The sequence below is a fragment of the Macaca mulatta genome, chromosome 10, assembly GCF_049350105.2.
Source record: "Macaca mulatta isolate MMU2019108-1 chromosome 10, T2T-MMU8v2.0, whole genome shotgun sequence".
Classification (NCBI taxonomy): domain Eukaryota; kingdom Metazoa; phylum Chordata; class Mammalia; order Primates; family Cercopithecidae; genus Macaca; species Macaca mulatta.
In genome coordinates this window covers 65,553,759-65,579,282 of record NC_133415.1, presented here as the reverse complement: position 1 = coordinate 65,579,282, position 25,524 = coordinate 65,553,759, and the positions used below count along the sequence as shown (strand labels likewise).

The window sequence follows — 25,524 nt, the reverse complement described above, 5'->3', positions numbered from 1 at the left end:
TCTTTCTAGAGCAGTGACCATGACCCACAGTTAGAAATCATTTTATATCACAATCCACTACACTCATAAATTCACAGATGTCTGTGGAGGTGATTTGGAATTGAGGCCACCATCAGATGGCCTTAATGGGGATGGCAAACACCTATGATGAGCACTTTTAAAAAGTCAATATCCTCATTTGCCATTTCATCCACAGACTTTGCAACATACTGTCTAGTTGAAAGATTCTAAGCTATTTAACAGAGCCACTTAGTCACTGGAATAAAACTTTTCCTTTTAAAGTAGTTGGAAGAGGAGAACAATTTTCAGACTCCCAAGTGATAAGCTTTAATTGACACAATTAAAAAGGAAGAATATTGAAAACAAACTAGTAGGTCAGTGCAAACTTAATCTCAAAACTGACTACGTTAAAGTTCTGCTTGATGTGGAGCTGTGGTTACACTGGCCTTAACCCCAAATCACAGTGTGAGAGGCTGGCACTCACTGAAGGCACCTGTGCCTCAGGCACAGGAATCATCAGATCTTTTCAGGATGATCCCAGACCTAAGCCTCACAAATTCTAAGAACCACAAACATGACTGAAGTCCTGGAGGTACATTGTATGTTGCTCATAAAATCCCAAAGGAAACTGTAGTAGCTCTTCTTGATAAATGCCTTGAGTTAACATCTTCTGGTGAACAGGGATGCAAAAATTAGTTTCAACTTTAGAAAACGGCCAATGGAGGCCAGGTGCGGTGGGTCACACCCGTAATCCCAGAACCTTGGGAGGCCAAGGTGGGAGGATCATGTGAGCCCAGGAGTTCCAGACCAGCCTGGGCAACAAGGCGAAACCCCATCTCTACAAAAAATAGAAAAATTAGCCTGGCGTGGTGGCATATGCCTGTGGTCCCAGCTACTTGGCGGCCTGAGGTAAGAGGATCACTTGATCCTGGGAAGTCAGGTTGCAATGAGCCATGATCGTGCCACTGCACTCCAGCCTAGATGACAGAGTGAGAACTTGTCTCAAAAAAAATTAATAATAAAAATAAAAAAAGAAAATGGCCAATAGACGCATTTGTTAAGTGAAATAAATAAGTTGCGAGGAAAAGTATATAACATGATTTCATTTTGTTTAAAAAACCAAACCAAACCAAATCTAAATGTATGAATACACATAAACATGTTTCTGTGAATCTAGAAAAATACGTAAAAGGACACTCTAAGCTGCTAACGCTGGTTATTTCAGAGAAATAGAAATGGAGGTAGAGTGAAGAAATTATACACTTTTTGATACATCTTTGGATTAGTTGTTACCAAAAATTAGGTATTAATTATTTTAAACAAGTAAGTTGTAAAATCCTCTCTTCTTCTGAAATAGGTGTCTTTGCCAGAGGTCAAATACAGAAACTTCTGCTACTGTATGTTCTAATCCCGGCAGAAAAAAAAAAAAAAAAAAAAAAAAATCTGATAGAGCAAAATTCTTCAGCATTGACAGCGCCTTAAATGCACACAAGACAAGACTGCAACTGCAACTGCCATGGAATCTGTCTTCATCATAGAAGGAAGAGCGTCGATTGTGCTTGTGTGCTCAGTGGAGTGAGCTAGAGACCAACGAAGAAAGGGGACGGGAGCTGTCAATGGCATGCTGCCACCTGCCGGGAGGTAAGGCTTGCTGGCTTTCCTGAGCAGTTCACATGAGTATTCCCACCAACTTCAGAGGTGGCTGTCTGGGTGAGAATGTTATCTCAAAACCTGTCACCCTTATGACATCTGGGAGAGGCACTGGAAGGAAGATTGTCAGGCCAGGGTTTCCAAACAGATGTCCTTCTGTGAGTAGAAGCAGTAATAGTGATTGGCATAAAAAGTCACACACTTCTCTCCAGGATCAGAGGTTATGGTGATGAAAGTCTCTCTACAAATCAAGTCTGGTTAAAACCTGTCCCCACTTTCAACCTTCAGGGCCCACAGGGAGAAATCTGAGCTACTAAGTCTGGTAGAGAAGGTGCCATCTCCCATAACCCACAGCACCCCAGCATTGTTGCAGCCCAGCAAAACCAAACTCCTTGCAAAGTTTTGAGGCACATTTTCTAAATCTCATCTTTGAATTCATTATTGATTTCCTCATTATATGTTCTAACTTTGGCCCACCTATGGAGTAGAAATAAGTTATAAAATTATTCCTATTATAACTTATTATAAGTTATAAAAATCTCTCTTATAAAAATTGCCCTGCAAGAAAGAGGCTGTTCCTGGATTTGATGTTACCTATCACTGCAGAAGTCCTGTGTTTATTCTCAGTATAGGATTTACAACAAATTGACGGGAAAAATTACTTACATGTAGTTTTGTGTCTCTCCGCCTTCCCATAAAATGGGAAGAACTCTAGATTTCAAATACTGAAGATGATATTATATATATTGAGTTTGGGTCACAACTAACACTTACCCCTATTCTTCCTGTTCTGAATAGTCCAAAGAGTTTGCAGTGATATTATCTTCAAACATCCTGAATAAATGTATTAATAAGAATAGATTCGCTGTGATTGACAGAACACCCAAAATAACACAGGCTTAAATAAACAAGAGAAAAATAGATTTCTCTCTCCCATATATAAGAAGTCTGGAGACAGGCTTCCAGGGCTGTATAGTGGCTTCCTGCAGCATCTTAAAGCATCTTGAGATTGAAAATAGTCATTGAACAAAAAGATTGGTAAATTTTCCTCTACCTGACTTTGGCCTGGCCAGTTTTTCAAAAATCTCATTTCTGAAGGCTCACACAGTCTTGGACACTTGTGAACTCTTCATGCTAAAGGCAGCTTGAAGGTGGAAGAAAAAGTGGACTTATCTTTTCTCTGAATACATTTTGCCCATATACAACCCACAGGCCATTTTAGGAGTGTTTTGGCCTGTACATAACGCCATGCATTTCCCTTATTGCTAAAAATTCTTGGTTTTTTAATCCCCCAAATTCCCTCTATTAAATCTATTTTATCCTCTAGTGACCTTTACTTGGGATTAAAGAGGAGGTAAATGGGACTGTAAATTGAAGGATGGAGAAAAGATTTAGTTGTATGTTTAATGATTACATGAAAAAATTTTTCACAGTATGATATCATTTTTCTAGCAAAGTTTTTGGATGTAAGTGATGATACATAACTTTTTCTTCCATGTGACTAGTTCTAGTCATTCTTTTTCTCCATAATAAGAACCTATAATTAAATAAAGCAAACAAAAGTCTGAAGTCACTTTAAGGACAAAATTATAAATCAATACTAATTGCAATGTTGGAGTTTAAATATATGAAGTAAAAAATTGTCTACATTAGCTGTAGTGCAATTTGCCCTCCAAATCCTTATTCAATCCTACATATCTCACTTAATATTATAGATCCTATTGGCAAGTTAAACTCCTGAACAGCATACCTTACCAAAAATGAGAATGGATTTTGTTCATGTATATTAGGTTATCAAGTGTTACCCCATCCTGGTGGGCACGGTGGCTCATGCCTACAATCCAGCACTTTGGGAGGCTGAGGTGGGTGGATCACCTGAGGTCAGGAGTTTGAGACCAGCCTGGCCAAGATGAAGAAACCCCGTGTCTACTAAAAATATAAAAATTAGCCAGGTGTGGTGGTGTGTGCCTATAGTCCCAGGTACTCGGGAAGCTAAGGCAGGAGAATCACTTGAACCGAGGAGGCAGAGGTTGCAGTGAGCCGAGATCATGCTACTGCACTCCAGCCTGGGTGACAGAGCAAGACTCTGTCTCAAAAAAAAAAAAAAAAAATTGTTACCCCATCCCACCAGCTGAAAAAGGACATATACCTGTTCAAACATTACTATGTATTTCATTCATGTTTTTACAGAATCACACTTCATTACCTTCAAGTGGAGGCTTGCCTGTGGCTGCAGCTGTAGAGCAAGAGGGGCCTCACACACCACACAGATGGGAGTGTTCATGGGCACCAAGCTTCTGCATTCTGCACATAAGCCCATCTGCACAAGGAAAAGGTCCGGTTTATCTTGCATGTAAAAACTGAAGGTATTAATAGATCTTAGAATGTAAGGTTTGTGTACGGCCGTACCACCCTGAACATTCCCGATCTCATCTGATCTCAAAACCTAGGCAGGTCAGCCTTCGTTAGTACTTGGTGGAAGAATGTAAAGTTTGATTTGTTTTTGTAAAACAATTTTTAAATAATTACCTTTATGATGGATATGCCAATTACTCTGATTTGACCACTACACATGATTTGTATCAAATAACACTATGTACCCCATAAATATGTAAAATTATTATGTGTCGATTAAAAAGTAAATAATAGAAAGCAAAATAACAATAATTACATTTCTTATTATTTTATTCCTATTAAGAGTAAAAACATGTTCAGTATAGAAAAGAGAGATGTTAAAAAAAAAAAAGAAAAATATCCATAGGAAATTAATTTGTAGCATGATGGAATAAGGAGGTCTATAAATACTCTTCCCCAAAAGGAATCACAGGCTGGGCGCGGTGGCTCACGCCTGTGATCCCAACACTTTGGGAGGCCAAGGTGGGTGGATCATCTGAGGTCAGGAGTTCGAGACCAGCCTAGCCAACATAGTGAAACCCCAGCTCTACTAAAAATACAAAAATTAGCCAGGCGTAGTGGTGGGCGCCTATGATCCCAGCTACTTGGGAAGCTGAGGCAAGAGAATCGCTTGAAGCCGGGAGGCAGAGGTTGCAGTGAGCCAAGATCGCGTCACTGCACTCCGGCCTGGGTGACAAGAGTGAGGCTCCTGCTCAAAAAAAAAAAAAAAAAAAGCAATCACACAGTCAGACAATGCTGTCAAAAAGCAACCACTTCAGCACCCTGAAAGTCATTGAAAGGCAGATAACAAACTAAGAAGTTCCTGAAAATGACTGAACTGCAGAAAAGAACATGAAGCTCTGGGTGGTTGTTGCGTGGGCTCCCCGCCCCCCCCCCCCCGCCAACTCTGTCAGTATGGTAGCTCCACCAGGGCAGGGCAGGCTGTGAAAACCACAAATTTTGTGGCTGCTGATGGGCAGGGATCACTTGATTTGGAGCACTGTTAAGGTGACGATTTTGGTGGCAAGCAAACAAGGAAGACGAGTGGTGCCCTAGTCTGAGATAATGAGCCTGTTTGGGGTAATCGATGCACCGACCGGCAAACTGGCCAAGGATTTAACATGGAGTTCCAGGATGTAATTCAATGATAGGGGCTTGATAGCTCTCCATATAGCCTTAGCTGACTGGAGGCTATGCACATAAGCAGTATAAACCAGAGTAGGCCCAAGCTACCCACACAGCCCTGGCTGATGGGAACTGCACACAGAGAACTGCAAGAGAGCTCGGCATAGAGTAAAAGCTGGGGCTGGAAAACAGCCTTAAGTTTGAATGGTACCCAGCCAACACACAGATCCATCAGCAGGGAGTGGAGGCCTTCCTGGATGGAGCTGCCTGCGCACAATCTCTGGCCAATTGAACACTAAGATATCTGACCCAAAGGCAACATCAGGCTTAAATGTAAGAGAAAGAAAAAGCTGCTGCTCTACTATTTCACGCACAATCTCTGGTCAATTGAACACTAAGATACCTGACCCAAAGGTAACATCAGGCTTAACTATAAGAGAAAGAAAAAGCTGCTGCTCTACTATTTACAATAGCAAAGTTTTGGAACCAACCCAAATGCCCATCAATGATACACTGGATAAAGAAAATGTGGCACATATGCACCATGGAATATTATGCAGCCATAAAAAAGGATGAGCTCATGTCCTTTGCAGGGACATGGATGAAGCTGGAAGCCATCATTCTCAGCAAACTAACACAGGAACAGAAAACCAAACACTGCATGTTTTCACTCATAAGTGGGAGTTGAACAATGAGAACACATGGACATATGGAGGGGAACATCACACACTGGGGTCTGTTGGGGGGTGGGGGGCAAGAGGAGGAAGAGCATTAGGACAAATACCTAATGCATGTGGGGCTTAAAATCTAGACGATGGGTTGATGGGTGCAGCAAACCACCATGGCACATGTATACCTATGTAACAAACCTGCATGTTCTGTACATGTATCCCACTAAAAAAAAAAAAAAAAAAAGCTGTTGCTCTGTCTATGGAGTAGCCATTCTTTTGTTTATTTACTTCTCTAATTAAGAAACAAACAAACAAACAAAAAGCCTGACACTAGTGGCCATGCATTGCAGGGGAGACAGACATTAAAGATTTAATCCAAGTAAACAAAACACAAAACAACAACCCTCGGGGAAAAAGGTCAGAATCCAGAGCTGCTAGAATATACTACCTGAAGTAGTCAAGAAAAAAATTATGAGACATGAAAAAAATAAAGTGACCTACACTCAGGGGAAAAATAGTCAATAGTCCACAGAAATTATCTCTGAGTGCCTTTAGATGCTGGATTTAGTGGACAAAAGATTTCAAAACAGCTATTTTTTAAAAATCTTCAAAGAACTAAAGGAAACTGCACTTGATAAAAATTAAAGTATGATGACAATGATCTGACTGGTAGGGAAGCTCAATAGAGAGACAGAAATTATTATTATTATTTTTTAAAGAATTAAGTCAAAGCCTGGGGTTGAAAAGTAAAGTAACTGAAATTTTAAAAACTGCCAGAGGGACTCAACAGCAAATTGGAAAACAGAAGAAAGAATCAGTGAACTTGAACAAATAGCTCAACAGAAATTATCTAATCTGAAGAACAGAGAAAAAAGACTGAAGAAAATAAGCAGAACATCAAAAACCTATGGGGCAAAATCAAGCACAGCAACATATGTATAAGGGAGAGAGAGAAAGGAACAGAAAAAGAATGGAAGAAACAATGGCCAATATTTCCCACATTGGAGGAAAACCAATACTCAGCAGATCCAATAAGCTCAATCAATCCCAAGAAAGACAAACACAAAGAGACCCACACCTAAACACATTATAATCAGACTGTTGAAGGTCAAAGACAGAGAAAATATTGAAAGTAGCAAGAGAAAAAAACTATGCATCAAAAACAATGGCGGGCACAAGGCAGTAGAATGACAAATTCAAAGGGCTGAAAGAGAAAATAATTGCTAAACCAGAATTACACCTGTAGCAAATCATCCTTCAAAAATGAAGGCAAAATAAACATTCTGATGTATACAAAGACAGAGAGAAATGGCTAGCAGAGAGAAATGGCTAGCAGACATGCCTTACAAGAAGAGCTGAAGGAAGTTCTTCAGGCTGAAAGGAAATGACACAAGATGATCACTTGAGTTCCCAGGAATAAGTGACAAGACCAGATATAATAAATATGAGAGCAGATATAAATGACTCCATACACCTTTTATCTCATCTTCTTTAAATGACATAAGATTGTATAACACTGCATTTTTCAGTTCATAACAAATATAGTTGCAATATTTATGGTTATTACATAAAAGATAAAGAAAGGAAGAGGATACTTAAGCAATGTTAAGAAAGAAAGGGGCTGGGCACGATGGCTCACACTTGTAATCCCAGCACTTTTGGAGGCCAAGGCGGGCGGATCACTTGAGGTCAGGAGTTCAAGACCAGCCTGGCCAATATGGCGAAACCCCATCTCTATGAAAAATAGAAAAATTAGCTGGGCATGGTGGTGCACACCTGTAATCCCAGCAACTCAGGAGGCTGAGACAGGAGAATCACTTGAACCCAGGAGGCAGAGGTTGCAGTGAACCAAGATTGTGCCACTGCACTCACTCCAGCCTGGATGACAGAAGGAGACTCTGTCTCAAAAAAAAGAAAAGAAAAGAAAAGAAAAGAATAAGAAAGAAAGGAAGGAAGGGGAAAGGAATGAAATTTCTATATTTTAGTAGAATTGAGTTAAATTATTCTAAACTGGACTGTGATACACCCCATCTTCCATGATGTGGTTATTATGTATTATATACCTATATCAAACATCTCATGTACCCATAAATATATACACCGACTATGTATCCACAAAAATTAAAAATCAAAATTAAATAAAATAGAATGTGATATATTGAGGTCCATATTGTAATTTGTAGAGCTTAAGATAACTTTAAAAATAATAAAAAAGTCAACAGAAGCATTAAAATGGTACACTAAAAGCAACACAAAAGAAATAACACAACAGGTCAGGCGTGGTGGCTTATGCCTGTAATCCCAGCACTTTGGGAGGCCGAAGCCGCTGGATCATGAGGTCAGGAGATCGAGACCATCCTGGCTAACATGGTGAAACTCTGTATCTACTGAAAATACAAAAAAATTGGCTGGGCGTGGTGGCTGGTGCTTCTAGTCGCAGCTACTCGGGAGGCTGAGGCAGGAGAATGGCGTGAACCAGGGAGGCGGAGCTTGCAGTGAGCTGAGATCGTGCCACTGCACTCCAGCCTGGGAAACAGAGCAAGACTCCGTCTCAAAAGAAAAAAAAAAAACAAAAAACAAAGAAATAACACAAAAGAAAGTAGTAAAGGGGGAAAAGGGAACAAAAAAGACATGATACAAATAGCAAATAGCAAAATGGCGTATGTAAATTTAACCACATGAGTAATGATATTAAATAAAAATTGACTAAACGTCACATTCAAAAGGCAAGGTTACTCAGAATGGATAAAAAAGCAAGGCCCAGTTACATGCTGTCTACTAGAAACACACCTTAAATTCAAAGACACAAACAGATTGAATGTAAAAGCATAGAAAAGGCCTTACAATGCAAACAGTAACCATAAAAGAGAGTAGCTACATAAATATCAGAGAATAAAGGACTTTAAGACAAGAAACATTAGCATAGACAAAGAGAGACATTTCTTGATGATAAGAAGGTCAATAGTCAGGAAGATAGAGCAATTGTAAGTGTATATGAATGTATTAGTCTGTTCAGGCTGCAGTAACAAAATACCATAAAGTGGGTGGCTTGTAAACAACAGAAATTTATTTCTCAGAGTTTTGAAGGCTGAGAAGTCCAAGATCAGGGTGCCAGCAAATTCAGTATCAGGTGAGGGCTTGCCCTCTGCTTCACAGATGGTGCCTTCTAGCTGTGTCTTCACATGGTAGAAGGCAAACAAGCTCCTTTGGGCCTCCCTTATAAGGGCACTAATCCCATTCATAAGGCATTCATCATCATGACCTAATTACCTCCCAAAAACCCAACCTTCTAAAACCATCACCTTGGGAGTCCGGATTTCAACATATGAATTTTGGGCAAGACACAAAGATTCAATCCATAGCATGGACATAACAACAAACCCCCAAAATACATGAAGCAAAAACTACAAGTCAGAGTTGAGGTTAAGACTCCATCTATCACCTGAGCATCTAAAGTCCCAGCTTTACTGGGGAACCACAGTGGTGTTTTGAATATCCAAGAATTAGCATGAATTTAGAGCCAATATCTAGAAATTCCCCAAAGATTTGGGCATTTCTTTTTCCCTAATGCACAGTCACTCAATTGAAAGCAACAAGTCCCCTTGGAGAAACATTCAAGGAAGACTTATGATATGTACTTGCAAAGCTCCAGGGTCCTTCCCTAAGGAGACCCAGTCTCCCCTTCAATCAAAAGACTGAATTTGTGATCTGACTTATGTCTGGAAATTGGGTGAGAAATTTGGTTGCTCCAATGCAGTGGCTCAAGTCAGTTTTTAGCTACATGACCTAGTATTTTTCAATTATATAGACCAGGCGATACACTAGGAGGCTGCCCATCTATCATTCCTAGGAATGCCATGTCAGATCCCTCTTGCTGAAACATCATTGCTGCCCTTGTCTTTGGCAGTTAAGTGCTGCCACTTGACTTCTGCCACTCTGGGATCTCACTAGCTCCAGTGAGATCAGGGAGCCCATCCAAATAGCAGCATCCCCCATGATCATATCTGGCCTACGAAGGAAAGCAGCCACAGAACTTTTAAAGGATGCAACTGCTCCTCTCACTAAGGTATTCCTTGATATCTTAGTGATGGAAGTGTCTTCTGGGCCTTCTTGTGAAACGTAGGTAAGAGTCAGGGATGCAGGACACACATATCAACCCCACTCCAACTTTCCTATTTGCCCAAGTCTCTGTATTCCCTGCTCCACATGATGCTGGGTGTTAGGGACTAAACTGTGGCCCCCAGAATTCATTATATTGAAGCCCCAGCTCCCAATGTGAGTGAATTTGAGACAGGTCCTTTAAGGAGGTAATTAAGGTTAAATGAGGTCATTACAGTGGGACTTTGATCCAATACAACCGATGTCTTTATAAGAAGAAGAAGAGACACCAGGGATGTGTGCCCAGAGGAAAGGCCAAGTTAGGACACATCAGGAAGGCAGCCGTCTGAAAGCCGAGGAGAGAGGCCTCACCAGAATCCAAACCTGCTGGCACCTTTATCTTAAACTTGCAGCCTGCAGAACCGTGAGGAAATAAATTTCTGTTCTTTAAGCCACACAGTCTGTGGGGTTTTGCTGTGGCAACCTTAGCAAACTAATATACCTGGGAAAGTTCTGGTATCCCAATCTCATTAAACACAGGCCACTACTGAGGTCAAGCTTTAGGCAGTCAACCAGGCAAGCTGTTACAGCCACCACAGCTGCATTACCTAACACATTAAACCCAGAATCTCTATAAGGTATGCACAATGAATTTATACCAATTTCAAGTCATATTGTCTTCATTTAAAATCTAGTCCCACACTTATTCCCCAAGACTCTGCCACTATACATTAGTACAATCTTCCTCTTCTTTGTGTGTGTAAGTTATTTCCTCCTGGATCACAGCATGCACCTGTCCTCCTGTAGCATGCTGGGTTGGGTCCCTAGAATGCAACAGGTGGTTGTGATGGGTTTAAACCACCCACAACCACCTGTGAGGAGAATAAACATCCCCTTTCAAGCCATCTGCCCAGGTGAGGTTATCATAAACATTTCAAGCAAATGAAGGTTGGTATCCTCAGACAGAAGGGCATCCTCAGACATAAGGGCAAATTACATCCATTGGCCAAGAGGCACAGAGTGACAAGGGTACCAGACTGTCAGTTTCATCTGGGTCCCACCTGCCATCTCTGAGCTTCAGGATCCCATCCTTTCCCAATCAATGGCCTAACTTTCGCATAAGAAATCTGGTGATCACGTGAATTTAACAGACATTTTAAGTCCCCAACATATATAATCTAATTTTTGTTTGATTTTCATCAATATAACCCTGGAGCTACAAGAAATATATTATTTTGGGCTGTCATAGGAGCTCTCTGGTTCCTGCACCATGACTTAATGGTCCTGAGCTTGTCGTTTTCTTTCTGGAAAGCTCCCATGGACTCAGGAGAATACATCCTCCACCACAGTTTTTGTAGTCATTGTCACTGCCATAGAGTCAAGTGAAGCAGCTATTTGGCCACTCAAGACACTTGCTTCAGTTGGCACTTCATCACAATCAGCCACAGGTGACAGCCTGATTAACTGTGATGCCCCCGCATGCTATGGATCACCAGTGTCCCATTTCCCATTGGCAAGGAGCTCGGCACTGTTCCCAAGCAAAGGACAAGACCAAACCACTTCCAAAATCCTATTTGCAGGTTTATTTCCTGGGACCAATCCCGGTACCAATTCTGTATCAGAGTCCAACCAGGAGATAGAAACCACAAGTAATTTGAACAGGAAAAATTCACATAAATAATTTTTAACTGGTAGCCAGGGATTAAATACTAATGGGTAAAGCAGATTCTACATATACAGAAATTCCAAACATAGGAAGGATCCCCTACCTCTGTGGCTGAGACAGACAGCCTAAGGAGGAACAAATTTGGAAGAGGCACTTACTTTGCCCCATACCCAAGGCTGAAATCAGACTTCATCGAATTGAGTGTGGTTGTCACCCACTGGATGGCAGAGAAGTTCACTGAGGTGACACAGATCAGAGCCCTCAAGGAAAAAGCCGCCCGCTGGGATCCAGTGAAACTCATTAGGAACTCCCCATCCAGGGAACTGGCAGAACATGTTGGGAAGTCAGATACAGAGATGTTGCTGGAACTTGCTGGAAAGTTGCTACTGGGATGCCCCAGAGACTATCTGGGAAGCTGGTTGGGGTGCCAGTGGAACTCACTGAGAAGCGTCCACGGGACAACACTGAAATTCACAGGGTTCAGCGTGTCCTACACGTTAGCTCACATCGCAAGGGCAAAGAGACGAGAAAGCATGTACCTCTGCGTCTCTTTACTGAGACTCTCTGAGAGTCCTGGGTCTAAGTAGGATCCTGCCCCTTTGAATCCTAGAAGTGCAGCTCAGAGCAGGATACAGTAAGTACTCGATAAATGGTTGTTAGTTTAAATTACAAAGCTGTTATACATTATAGCCTATTGTTGCACTAATAGAAGTATAATGGGGGGGCAATCTAGATGTTTTAAAGTTCATAATGTTAAACATTTATAATCACCAATAACCTTTCCTCCCTTAAAAATGAAATTAGTTGTGAAAATCCCTTTCCAGGCAAGTAGAAAATAATTTTGGGTATTACACCAATTAGTATAAACAGAAAAAATCAAACCAACGGGACTTGTTCATATTTTGTTTTCTGTATCGTCCTGTTTCACTAACACATTTAGTCCAGAATCTCTACAAGCTGCACACATATCAATGAGTCTGGCCCAATTTGGTGTTAGAGTCTGTTTTTATTTAAAATCGACTCCCACACTTATTCCCTAAGATTCGGCCATTATATATTAGCAAAATCTTTAAGTTTAAAATGTATCACTGAAGTAAATTAAATTAACTTCTACAAAAATCTTGAGCAATATATTAGAAGAATATTAAAACAGCCATTTAATACCTGACCCTTTGCTTGAGGCATAACTCGAATCTAAAACTCTGGACTTCAAACTCACTCAACTAGTAACTTTTTCTTAGTAACTATCTTTTTAAAAATTGTAATTTTTCACTCAATATCACAGATCTCTTCATTTCATTTTCATCCCTTTATTCCGAGTCCAAAAAAAAATCCCCAAAATATCAAGTGCTTAAAAGATGAACACACTTTGGTGAAGGTTTTAATTTTTAGCAAGCCAAGTATGTTTTTTAACTATGTACAAAATTAGTAGTGAGATAATATCAATTATTATCTACCCTTAACCAGCCAAAGCTTTTACATTTCAATACATAGATCAATCTATAGATTCTTTGGACAGAATGATGTATCTTATGGATATATAGATATATAGAGACACAAAGTAATTGGTACTTCTCTTCATTTATTTCTAGAATATATTTCCTTATTATACCCAGAATATGAGCAGAGCTATCAAATGAGTAGGAAATATTTATTTATCTATGCATGCCTCATTAAAACAATAAGATTCTAATCTTTTTTGAGCCCGTGCTTCTGGCAGGCCACACAAAAGACACAGCATTGCAAATAAGTTTTTCCATGCGTAAGTAGAAGCGTGTAAGAGTTCAATCAGCCAGTAATTCTTCAACAAGTATTTATATGTGCGGTTCATGTGTACCAAGCACTGTGTTACTACTGCAAATAAAGATCAGATCAGCCAATGAAAGATGTTTTTGATAATTCTGCTGCTCACCTGAGCTCCTTCCGGGGGTGGGAGACGACAGCCAAATATGGGTGGGACAGGAGAGCCACATTCTTGACAGAAGCGAGCAAAGGGATCTGATGGGCGGGGGGCAAGGCAGTGGGCACACCTACAACAAAACAGGTTCCCGATTGGCCATGTTCTGCTGGGTCCACATTAGGAAGACTGACAAAAATCTAAAAGCATTCAAACACTTTTAAACACAAAACAAAAGCAGACTGCTCTCAATGGCCATGGAACAAGTTCAAGACAGGAAATACTTCTCTAGGTCATTTTACTTGAAAATTGGCCTTGCAGCTGGACCCTCTCGTGCCCTTTCCGCGTAGGCCAAGTCCATTTAACCTCATGATTGTAGCAAGAAGTTTATCAGCAGCCTTGACTCCACTTCTTGCTCAGGCTCTGACTTGTCCTGTCACATTGGATTTGATGTGTATGAGGGTGAACCCTAGGTAGTCCAGCAATTTTTACATTATGCTTCTCTGACTTTCTGCCATTGAGCCCAGTCTGAGGGACAGGACTTCTTGCCTGAGCATCAGACCCATCCTTTCTCTTTGCCCACTTTAGCTTAGAGTCCTCAGGCCCTGCCCCAGCAGCATCTCGCCCCATTTCTTAGGCAGCTCAGCTGGACCCATCATTTAGCTCCCACTCATCTAAATGGGTTCTGGCTATCTGCCAAAGTGAGAGCATTCTTGGAATTCGGCTGCCCTAATTCCTTTCCTGCTACTACCATGCCTTTCCAGACAAGTTGGCTCCTGATCCTGTAACCTATCGATCTGAACAGCTCCTCAGCAACTAGAAGGCTTGGATACTGTGCACTGGACTGCCTGGTTGCCCGCACTGGTCTCCACGTTGGAGCTGAGCTCATTCCCACACTCTTATCCTATGTAGTCCTTCATTACTGTACCATGACACCAAGTTTTCACCATGTCTCCAGCACGGGCCCACCTGCCAGGGCAACAACAGTTCCCTCTTTTCTATACCCAAAGCTCATGAAGTGTAATCTGACTATCCCATTCCTCTGATTTGAATTGAGGGCATAGAGCTGGGATCTCAGAAGGTCAAGGTAACTGGAGCTTTTAGGAAAGAATAGCAGAGAAGAGCTGCAGGTAGAGCTTCAGAATTTTGCAGAGGGTCACCCTCAAGTCTTTACCTGGGTATACTGATAAGTGCATGTGATGGAAGAAACCACTCAAGGTTAGAAAGTAAACACCAAAGGGGAACAGAGAAAACAATCTTCAGGATCCATACAGGGCTGGGAAGCTCATGCTTACACCAGCCAAAGTGGAAAAAAATTCATATTTACTGAGGTATCAGTTAGAATACTCTATATATACTCTAAATACTCCAATTAGAACATAGGAGTTGTCAGGTATGTTTTTTTAAAAAGCTAGACCTAATTATGCTGCTCAAAAGAAACCAACTTTAAATAGAGACATAAATAGATTCAATAAAGGGAGGTACACACACATCAAAAGAGACCAGGAGTGACAACATTAACATCAGAACAAGTAGGTTTCTGAGCAAAGAATATTACCAGAGTTAAAGAGGTTTATTTCATAATGATAAAAGGGTCAACTCAGCAAGAGGACATAAGAATCCAAAATGTTTACGTACTTAATAGCAGAGTGTCAAAGTACATGAAGAAAAACTGATAGAAATGAAATGCAAGAATAAATAGGCAAATTCATAATTATAGTCATATATTTCAATATTACTTCTTCAATAATTGATTACATGATAAAGAGAAAATCAGTAAAGATAGAGAGACTTAAACAATACCATCAACTAACTTAACCTAATTGATATTTACAGTACACTCATTCTGGCAGAATACAGATTCTTTTAAAGTGCACATAGAATATTCACCAATCAAATCATATATCTTTTCTGACCAAAAGTAAATAAATATGACATAAGGACCAGGCCAGGCGCACTGGCTCATACCTGTAATCCCAACAATTTGCGAGACTGAGGTGGGAGGATCACTTGAGGCCAGGGATTCAAGATCAGCCTGGGCAAATTTGTGAGAACTCCCCCCCACCCCCATCAAAAAAAAAATGTAAGGTTTTTGTTTTGTTTTGAGACAGAGTCTTGGTCTGTCGCCCAGACTGGAGTGCAGTGGCATGATCTCGGCTCATAGCAGCCTCCACCTCCTGGGTTCAAGGTATTATAGTGTCTCAGCCTCCCGAGTAGCTGGGATTACAGGAGTGCACCACCATGCCTAATTTTTTTTTCTGTGTGTATATTTTTAGTAGAGACAGGATTTAGTAGAGACAGGATTTTGCCATGTTGGCCAGGCTGGTCTCAAACTCCTGGCCTCAAGTGATCCTCCCATCTCGGCTTCCCAAAGTGCTGGGATTACAGGTATGAGCCACCACGCCCAGCCCCGCCAAAAAAAAAAAAATGTTTTTTAATTAGCCGGTGTAGTGGCACATGCCTATAGTCCCAGCTGTAGGGACTGAGCTGAGGCTGAGGCAGGAGGATGCCTTGAACCCAGGAGTTTGAGGCTGCAGTGAGCTATGATTGGACCTCTGCACTTCCGCCTGGGTGACAGAGTAAGACCCTAAGAAAGAAAGAAAGAAGAAAGAAGGAAAGGAAGGAAGGAAGGGAGAGAGGGTGGGAGTGCAGGAAAGAAGGAAAGAAAGAAGGCAGACAGGCCCAAAAGATACAAGGAAAATCCTCCAGTATTTGGAAATTAAACACTTCTAACTAACTCATTGTCCTCCCCACAAAATAACAAGGATAATTAGAAACTGTTTGAACTGAATGAAAATGAAAACACAGTATATCAAAATTCCGAGACTGCAAGTAAAACAGTATTTGGGGAAAATGTATAGTTCTAAACGCCTATGCTAGAAAAGAAGAAAGGCTTCAAATCAGTAACTTCATGTTCCCGTTAAAGAAACTAAAAACAAAACAAATGAAACCTAAAATTTACTCCAAAAGAAATATTAATAAATATAAATATAAATAAATATAAATATAAATGTATATCTATTAAAGAAATCTAACATGTAGGTAAAAATCTCCCTGAGCCGGACATGGTGGCTCACGCCTGTAATCCCAGCACTTTGGGAGGCTGAGGCGGGCGGATCACGAGGTCAGGAGATCGAAACCATCCTAGTCAACATGGTGAAACCTCATCTCTACTAAAATACAAAAAAATTAGCTGGGCGTGGTGGTGCATGCCTACTTGGGAGGCTGAGGTAGGAGAATTGCTTGAATTCGGGAGGTGGAGGTTGCAGTGAGCCAAGATTGCGCCACTGCACTCCAGCCTGGAGACAGAGCAAGTCTCCGTCTCAAAAGAAAAAAAAAAAAAAAACTTCCTGGAAAAAAAAATCTTCCTGAAGGAACAATCCAGATCTAATCATTTCACTTGTGTAAAATGTAAGGAAGAAATAACACCAATTTCACATAAACTTTTTCATAAGTCGAAGGAGTGAGAATACTTCCCAACTTACTCTGTGAATCTAGAATTATGCCGATACTAAAACCAGACAAAGACATTTAACAAGAAAAGAAAATCCCCCAACATCCCTTATGCAACAGCTGGCAAAAAAAAAAATTCTTTAAACCCTTTTAGCAAATCAAATTCAACATTATATAAAATAGATGACATTTCAAGTGGATATATTTTGGGAATGTAAGGATGATTTAACATTTGAAAACCAATCATTGTAATTCATCGCATGAACAGAAGAAAAAAAACAACAAAAAACCTAAATTATCCTCTCAATAAATAGAAAAAATGCTTTGGACAAAATCTAACATCTATTCCTGATTTTAAAAAAGAAACTCTCGGCCGGGCGCGGTGGCTCACGCCTGTAATCCCAGCACTTTGGGAGGCCGAGACGGGCGGATCACGAGGTCAGGAGATCGAGACCATCCTGGCTAACACGGTGAAACCCCGTCTCTACTAAAAAATACAAAAACACTAGCCAGGCGAGTTGGCGGGCGCCTGTAGTCCCAGCTACTCGGGAGGCTGAGGCAGGAGAATGGCGTAAACCCGGGAGGCGGAGCTTGCAGTGAGCTGAGATCCGGCCACTGCACTCCAGCCCCGGCGACAGAGCGAGACTCCATCTCAAAAAAAGAAAAAGAAAATGTCCTCAACCTGACAAAACTCATCAATGGAAAACCTACAGCTGATACCATATGTAATGCTGAAAGATAAATAAATGCTGTCCCACTGGGGTCAAAAATAAGACAAAGGCCAATGTGCAGTGGCTGTACATGCCTGTAATCCCAGCGCTGTGGGAGGCTGAGGTAGGGGGATCACTTCAAGACAAGAGTTCAAGACTAGCCTGGGCAACACAGTGAGATCCCCACTTCTACAAAAAAATGTTTAAATAAAACTAATTTTAAAGAAGAGTAAGACAAGGGTGTCTACTTTCACCATTTCTATTCGAAACTATTACATTCAAAATTGTAGCCAAGGCGACAAGTCAAGAAAAAGAAGGAAAAGGGATCCAAATTGGAAAGGAAGAAAGGTAACTCTTCATTTGCAGGCTGCCCAGTCTCCTACAGAGATCATCCTATGGAATCTATAAAAAGCTAGTGGAATAAGTGAATTTCATAAGACTTGAAGATATAAGGCCACTAAACAAAAATCAATTGTGTTTCATATTTTAGTAATGAATAATCAGAAATTGAAATGTTTTATTGTAGCAAAAAAGTATCTATAATGTTACAATATATAACATAAATTCCTTTTTTTTTTTTTTTTTTTTTTTTTTTGAGACGGAGTCTTGCTCTGTCACCCAGGCTGGAGTGCTGTGGCCGGATCTCAGCTCACTGCAAGCTCCGCCTCCCGGGTTCTCGCCATTCTCCTGCCTCAGCCTCCCGAGTAGCCGGGACTACAGGCGCCCGCCACCTCGCCCGGCTAGTTTTTTTTTTTTTTGTATTTTTTAGTAGAGACGGGGTTTCACCGTGTTAGCCAGGATGGTCTCGATTTCCTGACCTCGTGATCCGCCCGTCTCGGCCTCCCAAAGTGCTGGGATTACAGGCTTGAGCCACTATAATATAAATTCCTCTCAACAGTTTTTAATTGTACATTACAGTATTGTTAACTACATACACATTGTCGTAAAAAGATCTCTGGAACTTTTTCACCTTGCATGAATGTAACTCTATACTAATCCAACAACTGCCTGTTTCCTCCTGCCATCGGCCCCGCAAGTACCATTCTACTTTCTGTGAGTTTCATTACTTTAGATACTTCCTTTAAGTGGAATCATGCAGTATTTATCGTTTTGTGAGAAAGTGAAATTTTAAAAGCATTTACAACAGGATAAACTTGAAAAAAGATGTGTAAAGCTTGTGAACTGAAAACTACAAACATTAATGAAAGAAATTAAAGAAGACCTAAACAAATGGTAAGATATAGTATCTTTATGGATTGTAAAGCTCAATATTGTTAATATGTCAATATTCCCTAAATTGATAAATAGATTCAATACAATCTCAATTAAAACCACAGCAGGTATTTTGTAAAAGCTGAGAAGCTGATTTTTAAATCTGAAAACGTAAAGGACGTAGAATAGCCAAAATACCTTTGATAGGAGCAACTAAGCTGAGGAATTTACAACTTACTTGGTTTTGAAACTTATTATAAAGTTGCAATAATCAAGGCAGTACGGTAGTGAATAAATATAGAGAAACATTGATGGAACAGAATACAAAGTCCACGACTAGATCCACACAAATACCATCAATTAATGTTCAACTATTCCAAAAGTAATCAATGAGGAAAGATAATTTTTTCAAAAATTTGTACTGGAATAATTAAATATTCATATGTAAAAATATGAACCTCAATCCTTACCTTATGCCATATGAAAAAATTAATTAAAAATGGATCGTATACCTAAGTATAAGAGATGAAACTGAAAAACTTCTAGAAGAGAACATAGGAGGAAATCTGAGTGAATAGAATACATCTTGGGTTTGGGAAAGATTTCTGAAGTATGACAAACTAAAAATAAAATGTAAAAGAAAAGCAAATAAATTGGACTTCATCAAAATTAAAAAAACTTTAGCTCTTTGAAAACACTGTTAAGAAAATGAAAAGCCAAAGACTGGGAGAAAATATTTGCAAAAATGTACCCATGAAACATCTAACAAAGGAGAACATGTACAACTCTATATCAGGACAAACAGCTATCCTTTAAAAAAAAAAAAAAACTCTATAAGAAGAAGGTATATAACACATTTTAAATTTTTGTTTTGTTTTGTTTTTTTGAGACAGAGTCTTGCTCTGTCACCCAGGCTGGAGTGCAGTGGCATGATCTTGGCTCACTGCAACCTCCACTTCCCAGGTTCAAGCAATTCTCCTGCCTCAGCCTCCCAAGTAGCTGGGATGACAGGTGCCCACCACCACGCACGACTAATTTTTTGTATTTTTAGAAGAGACAGGGTTTCACCATGTTGGCCAGGCTGGTCTTGAACTCCTGACCTCAGGTGATCCGCCCGCCTCGGCCTCCCAAAGTGCTGGGATTACAGGTTTGAGCCACTGCACCTGACCTATAATGCATTTTTTTTAAAGGCAAAATGTTTGAACAGACACTTTACCAAAGAAGATGCATGGATGGAAATAAGCACATGAAAAGAGGCTCAACATCATTAGTCACTAGGGAAATGCAAATAAAAACCACAATGAGATACTGTTACAATTTCATTAAAATGAACAAACTAAAAATAAAAGTTAGTAAGGATATAGAGAATTCTCATCCACTGCTGGTGAGAATGTAAAATAGAACAATCACTTTGGAAAGCAGTTTGGCAGTTTCTGAAAAAAAAATGCCGATTATATTCCTCTTCAAGGTATTTGCCCCAAGGGAAATGAAAACGTGTATACATAATGACTTTGGGGTTTTAAAAATTATTTTATTATACTTGTTAATTTTTATCAATTTATTTATTTATTTAGACACTAGGTATGAGACTGGCTCACTTTTGTATATACAATAACTTTTGTACAAATGTTCATAGCAACTTTATCTGTAATAGCTCAAAATTCCCATCAATAAGTGAATGGATGAACAAACTGTGGTATATCCATAAAATGAACTGTTTTTCAGCAATAAAGAGAAATGGATGTTTGTTACAAGGAACAACATGGATGAATCTCAAAATAGTTATGCTGAGTGAAAGAAACCCCCCCCAGAAAACAGTAGAGACTAAATCATGTCGTTGACATATGGAATCACATGCAAGTTAAGCTATAGTGACAAGAAGCAGATCGATAATTGCCTGTGATGCGGGGCTGAAAGGAAGGGGTTACCAAATAGTGTACAATGTAGGAAATTTTTGGCGGGGATGAACTTATTCATTTTCTTGATTGTGATAGTGTCATGGTTACATACATACATACAGAGTCAAACGAACTCTAAATACACATGCAGTTTATCGTATGTCAATTATACTTTTTAATAGACTGTAAATATTTAATTTAAAAAGTTGGGGCTGGGTGCAGTGGCTCACACCTGTAATCCCAGCACTTTGGGAGGCCGAGGTGGGCAGATCACGAGGTCAAGAGATCAAGACCACTCTGGCCAACATGGTGAAACCCCGTCCCTACTTAAAATACAAAAATTAGCTGGGCGTGGTGGCACACGCCTGTAATCTCAGCTACCTGGGAGGCTGGAGCAGGAGAATCGCCTGAACCTGGGGGGCAGAGATTGCAGTGAGCCGAGATTGCACCACTGCACTCCAGCCTGGGCGACGGAGCAAGACTCCGTCTCAAAAAAAAAAAAAGCTGGAGGTGGGCAAAAATGTCCTACCTTTAAATTCTCTTTGACCATGATGTACCTTCGTAGAATTTAAGACAGAGTAAAGAGAATGTGATACTTACTTGAGAAAGTCTGTCTCCCTTTGAATTCTCATTATCTCCGTGCTTGTCAAACACTTCAGGCCACTTATGTGTGCAAAACCGGGAGACTAAAATTAAGAATATAGTTATATAGAGAGAGTCATATAGTCAAAATAACATGGTAAAGGCTATGGTATAGTAAAATTCCATTAAAAATCATTATGGGGGAATACACATAGACATACAAAGAGGAATAGTAGACACTATAGACTCTAAAAGTGGGAAGGGTGGGAAAAGGCGAGGGCTGAAAAATTACCTATTGTGTGCAGTGTTCATTATTCAGGTGAAGGGGACCCTAGAAGCCCAGACCTCACCATTACACAATACATGTAACAAACCTGCATCCCCTAAATCTATAAAAACAAAAAGTTTGGCCGGGCGCGGTGGCTCAAGCCTGTAATCCCAGCACTTTGGGAGGCCGAGACGGGCGGATCACGAGGTCAGGAGATCGAGACCATCCTGGCTAACCCGGTGAAACCCCGTCTCTACTAAAAAATACAAAAAAACTAGCCGGGCGAGGTGGCGGGCGCCTGTAGTCCCAGCTACTCGGGAGGCTGAGGCAGGAGAATGGCGTGAACCCGGGAGGCGGAGCTTGCAGTGAGCTGAGATCCGGCCACTGCACTCCAGCCTGGGCGACAGAGCGAGACTCCGTCTCAAAAAAAAAAAAAAAAAAAAAAGTTATAAAAATAAAAAATCATTATGAGGAGTAATGTAATTATTACTCTAGTATCTAACATTTCTAAATTAAAGTGCTATTCACAATCATATATGTATATTTCATTAAAAATGAGAGTTTACAATAAAAGATACCTGAATTTTCCATCAGACCAGATTTTAGGATTTAAAAACTTTAGTATCCCAGGCTGGCCAACATGGCAAAACCCCATCTCTACTAAAAATACAAAAAAAAAAAAAAAATTAGACAGGTGTGGTGGCGGGTGCCTGTAATCCCAGCTACTAGGGAGGCTGAAGCAGGAGAATCGCTTGAACCTAGGAGGCAGAAGTTGTGGTGAGCCAAGATTACACCATTGCACTCCAGCCTGAGTGAGAGTGAGACCCTGTCACACACACACATACAAAAAAAGGAAAAATAAATAAGTAAATAAACTCTGCCAGGCGCAGGGCCTCATGCCTGTAATCCCGGCACTTTGGGAGGCAGAGGCAGGCAGATCAACTGAGGTCAGGAGTTTGAGACCAGCCTGACCAACATGGAGAAACCCCATCTCCACTAAAAACACAAAATTAGCTGGGCGTGGTGGCGCATGCCTGTAATCCCAGCTACTCAGGAGGTTGAGGCAGGAGAATCGCTTGAACCCGGAAGGCAGAGGTTGCGGTGAGCCAAGCTTACACCATTGCACTCTAGCCTGGGCAATAGAGTGAAACTCCATCTCAAACAAATAAATAAATAAACTTTAGTCTCTATTTTTCTCAAAAATTATATCTCTAGGAAACTCAAAGGACTGAACTTAAGACTTCAGGCTTTATCCTGTAGGCAACGGGGAGCAGTCAGAGGTTTCTCATTGCTTTTGTGCCACATCTAACATGGCCTAGGCTGGGTGTAGTGGCTCACGTTTGTAATCCCAATACTTTGGGAGGCTGAGGCAGGAGGATCGCTTGAGGCCAGGAGTTCAAAAACAGTCTGGGCAACATAGTAAATCCCCATCGCTACAAAAAGAAAAAGAAAGAAATAAAAACGTAACATGACCTAGACCCTGAGTCTCAAAGTGGTGGTCTATTAGCCAAATTTGGCCTGCCATTGAGTTTTATCTGGCATTGGCTCCCATAGTGTTTCAAAATTTGAACTAATTGTCAAAACTTTAAATTATGTTATTACACATAAAGATGTAGGTTTCTGGCTTCTCGTGCAAATTCGTTGGATGTAGCAACACTGAGCCTTCAGTCCTTCTTGCTAATGGTTGCCTGAGGCTGGGTAAAGTGATTCCTTTAACTGGCTGGGGCACTTCACATTGTCAGAGAACCTGCAGCTCTCATGCTCCTACACTATGGCCAGGTGTCAGCTGTCATTTATCCTCTACCCAGGCTGCATCATGCGTTTACTCTGCTGCCTGACCCCAGGTTCCCTCAGGCCAGATGCTGAGCTCAGAGATACCTTGTCTCCCTGAGGTTGTTGAAATGTGGTGATACCCACCAGTGTCATTAATTCGGATATATGCTAAAGTATGCTTCAGATGGGATTCAGCTGAAATACTGAGAAGACTCTTACCAATATGAAGGAAAAAAGTGGAAGAAAAAAGTTTTGTGGTCTTCTCCTGGCCTTCCTGGCTTTCTGAACTCTAGTCAAATTCCCTAAACTTTGTCTTTGTCCTGCTGTTCCTAGTTTTTGGGGATTCTAAATTTTGGAATCTTTAAATATTATTTTTATCTTTCCCTTGTAAACAACTCAAACACCTAAGTGGGCAAGGTAATCCAAATATTTATGCACAAAGAAAATATTTCTAGGCACATTGCAAATAATTATGGCCACATGAGACTGCTTTTCTAAAATAGCTCCTGTGTTTTATCATATACGGTCATTCATTCTTCAAAATGGTATGTTTTACCTCAGAAGCAGTATTCTTATTTGGGTCATGCCAGTGTGCACTGCCCACGGATTCTGAGTGTGCTCATCAGCCCATCTGATAACCAGAGAACCCTTCTTTCCAGAAGATTGGGAGAGGCAATCTTCCATGCAGGGGGGCTGCCCTTTTGTTTAGTGGGCCTTGCAAGCAGGCCTTCCCAGGTCTGGTCCTCTGGCCTGGGCTTTGTGGTTCTCCAAAAAATATAGTGAATGGGCAGATGAAAGAACCTAGGAGGTCAGGCTGAGTTACACCTTGGCGTTAGAGTCTAGAAGTGAAGGAAAGAGCTTGACCTTGGGATAATTGGTCTTCTAGGCCAGTGATTCTCAGTGTGGGCTGATCAGCAAAGTCATCTGTGGACTCCATCCCAGGCTTATGGACTCTGACTATCTAGAAGGATTGCAGGGAGCATAGCTGGGACTTGATACATATTTAAAGTTTCCCCTGGGTGACTGTGATATGCAACTGGGTTTGGAAACCATGCTTTTCGCCTCCTTTATACTTGATGGTAAGTGTGAGCAGCCATGGAATCATGGGCACACAAGAAGCAGTTGTGGTTACACAAAAAAATGTGACTCCAGGTACATTAAACTTGGCACTCAAATAGGAGGAAGAGAACAAGGGCTCCTGGGTTGCCCTTAGATGTCAAAAGTCCAAATTGGATTTTATAAACATTGAAAAATCAAAGCACTATAATAGTAGGCAACTAGTGTAAGAGCATCTTTCTTGTGTTATAGTAGTAAGAATGCATTGATACGCCATTTATTTATTTATTTATTTATTTTTGAGATGAAGTCTCACTTTGTTGCCAAGGCTGGAGTGCAATGGCACGATCTTGGCTCACTGCAACCTCTGCCTCCCTGGTTCAAGCGATTCTTCTGCCTCAGCCTCCTGAGTAGCTGGGACTACAGGTATGCAACACTAGGCCCGGCTAATTTTTGTACTTTTAGTAGAGACGGGCTTTCACCATATTGGCCAGGCTGGTCTTGAACTCCTGACGTCATGATCCGCCCACCTCAGCCTCCCAAAGTGCTGGGATTACAGGTGTGAGCCACCGCACCCAGCTGATATGCCTTTTATTAAGGTCATAAGTCACCTCTATCTTGGCAAAGCCAATGGGAATTTCCAATTGTCTGTCTCTATCTAATTAGAACCTGCAGTAACATATGACATAGAGGAACTTCTCCTTGAAATTCTTCCATTTCTTGGTCTCCATGGCAACATATTCTTTTGGCTTTCTTTCTACTTTCAGGCTCCTCCTCCCCTGCTCAACCTCTAAGTTGAGGACTTTCTTCATTTTCCTTCCCTTCATTTTCTGTACAGCCTTGACTGGTGATCTCATTCAGACCTAAGCTTCAAATACCATCAACATATTGAATATTTCCATATTTCTAAGTACATATCTCCAGCCCTGACCTTTCCTGAGTGTGAACTTGCATATCCAACAGTCTACTCAACACCTCTACTTGGATGTCTAATGTGTCCTTGGACACCTGCTCCTCTCTCATCTTTTCCAGCTTTGTCAATGGCACCATCATCTCCAGATACTCAGGACA

At 40.8% G+C, this 25,524-nt stretch overlaps 1 protein-coding gene across 6 annotated transcripts in view; it reads right to left on the bottom strand.

The window, feature by feature from the left end:
• The window catches only part of DZANK1 (double zinc ribbon and ankyrin repeat domains 1), a 99,144-nt gene that overhangs the window by 55,298 nt on the left and 18,322 nt on the right, over positions 1-25,524 (bottom strand). For all 6 annotated transcript variants that reach the window (XM_077951128.1, XM_077951131.1, XM_077951130.1 and 3 more), the window contains exons 7-9: positions 21,375-21,460; positions 13,517-13,634; positions 3,857-3,970 (exon numbers count right to left, since the gene is read on the bottom strand). In XM_077951128.1, the coding sequence (XP_077807254.1) occupies positions 3,857-3,970; positions 13,517-13,634; positions 21,375-21,460 (318 nt within the window). The remainder of the gene's footprint in view (positions 1-3,856; positions 3,971-13,516; positions 13,635-21,374; positions 21,461-25,524) is intronic.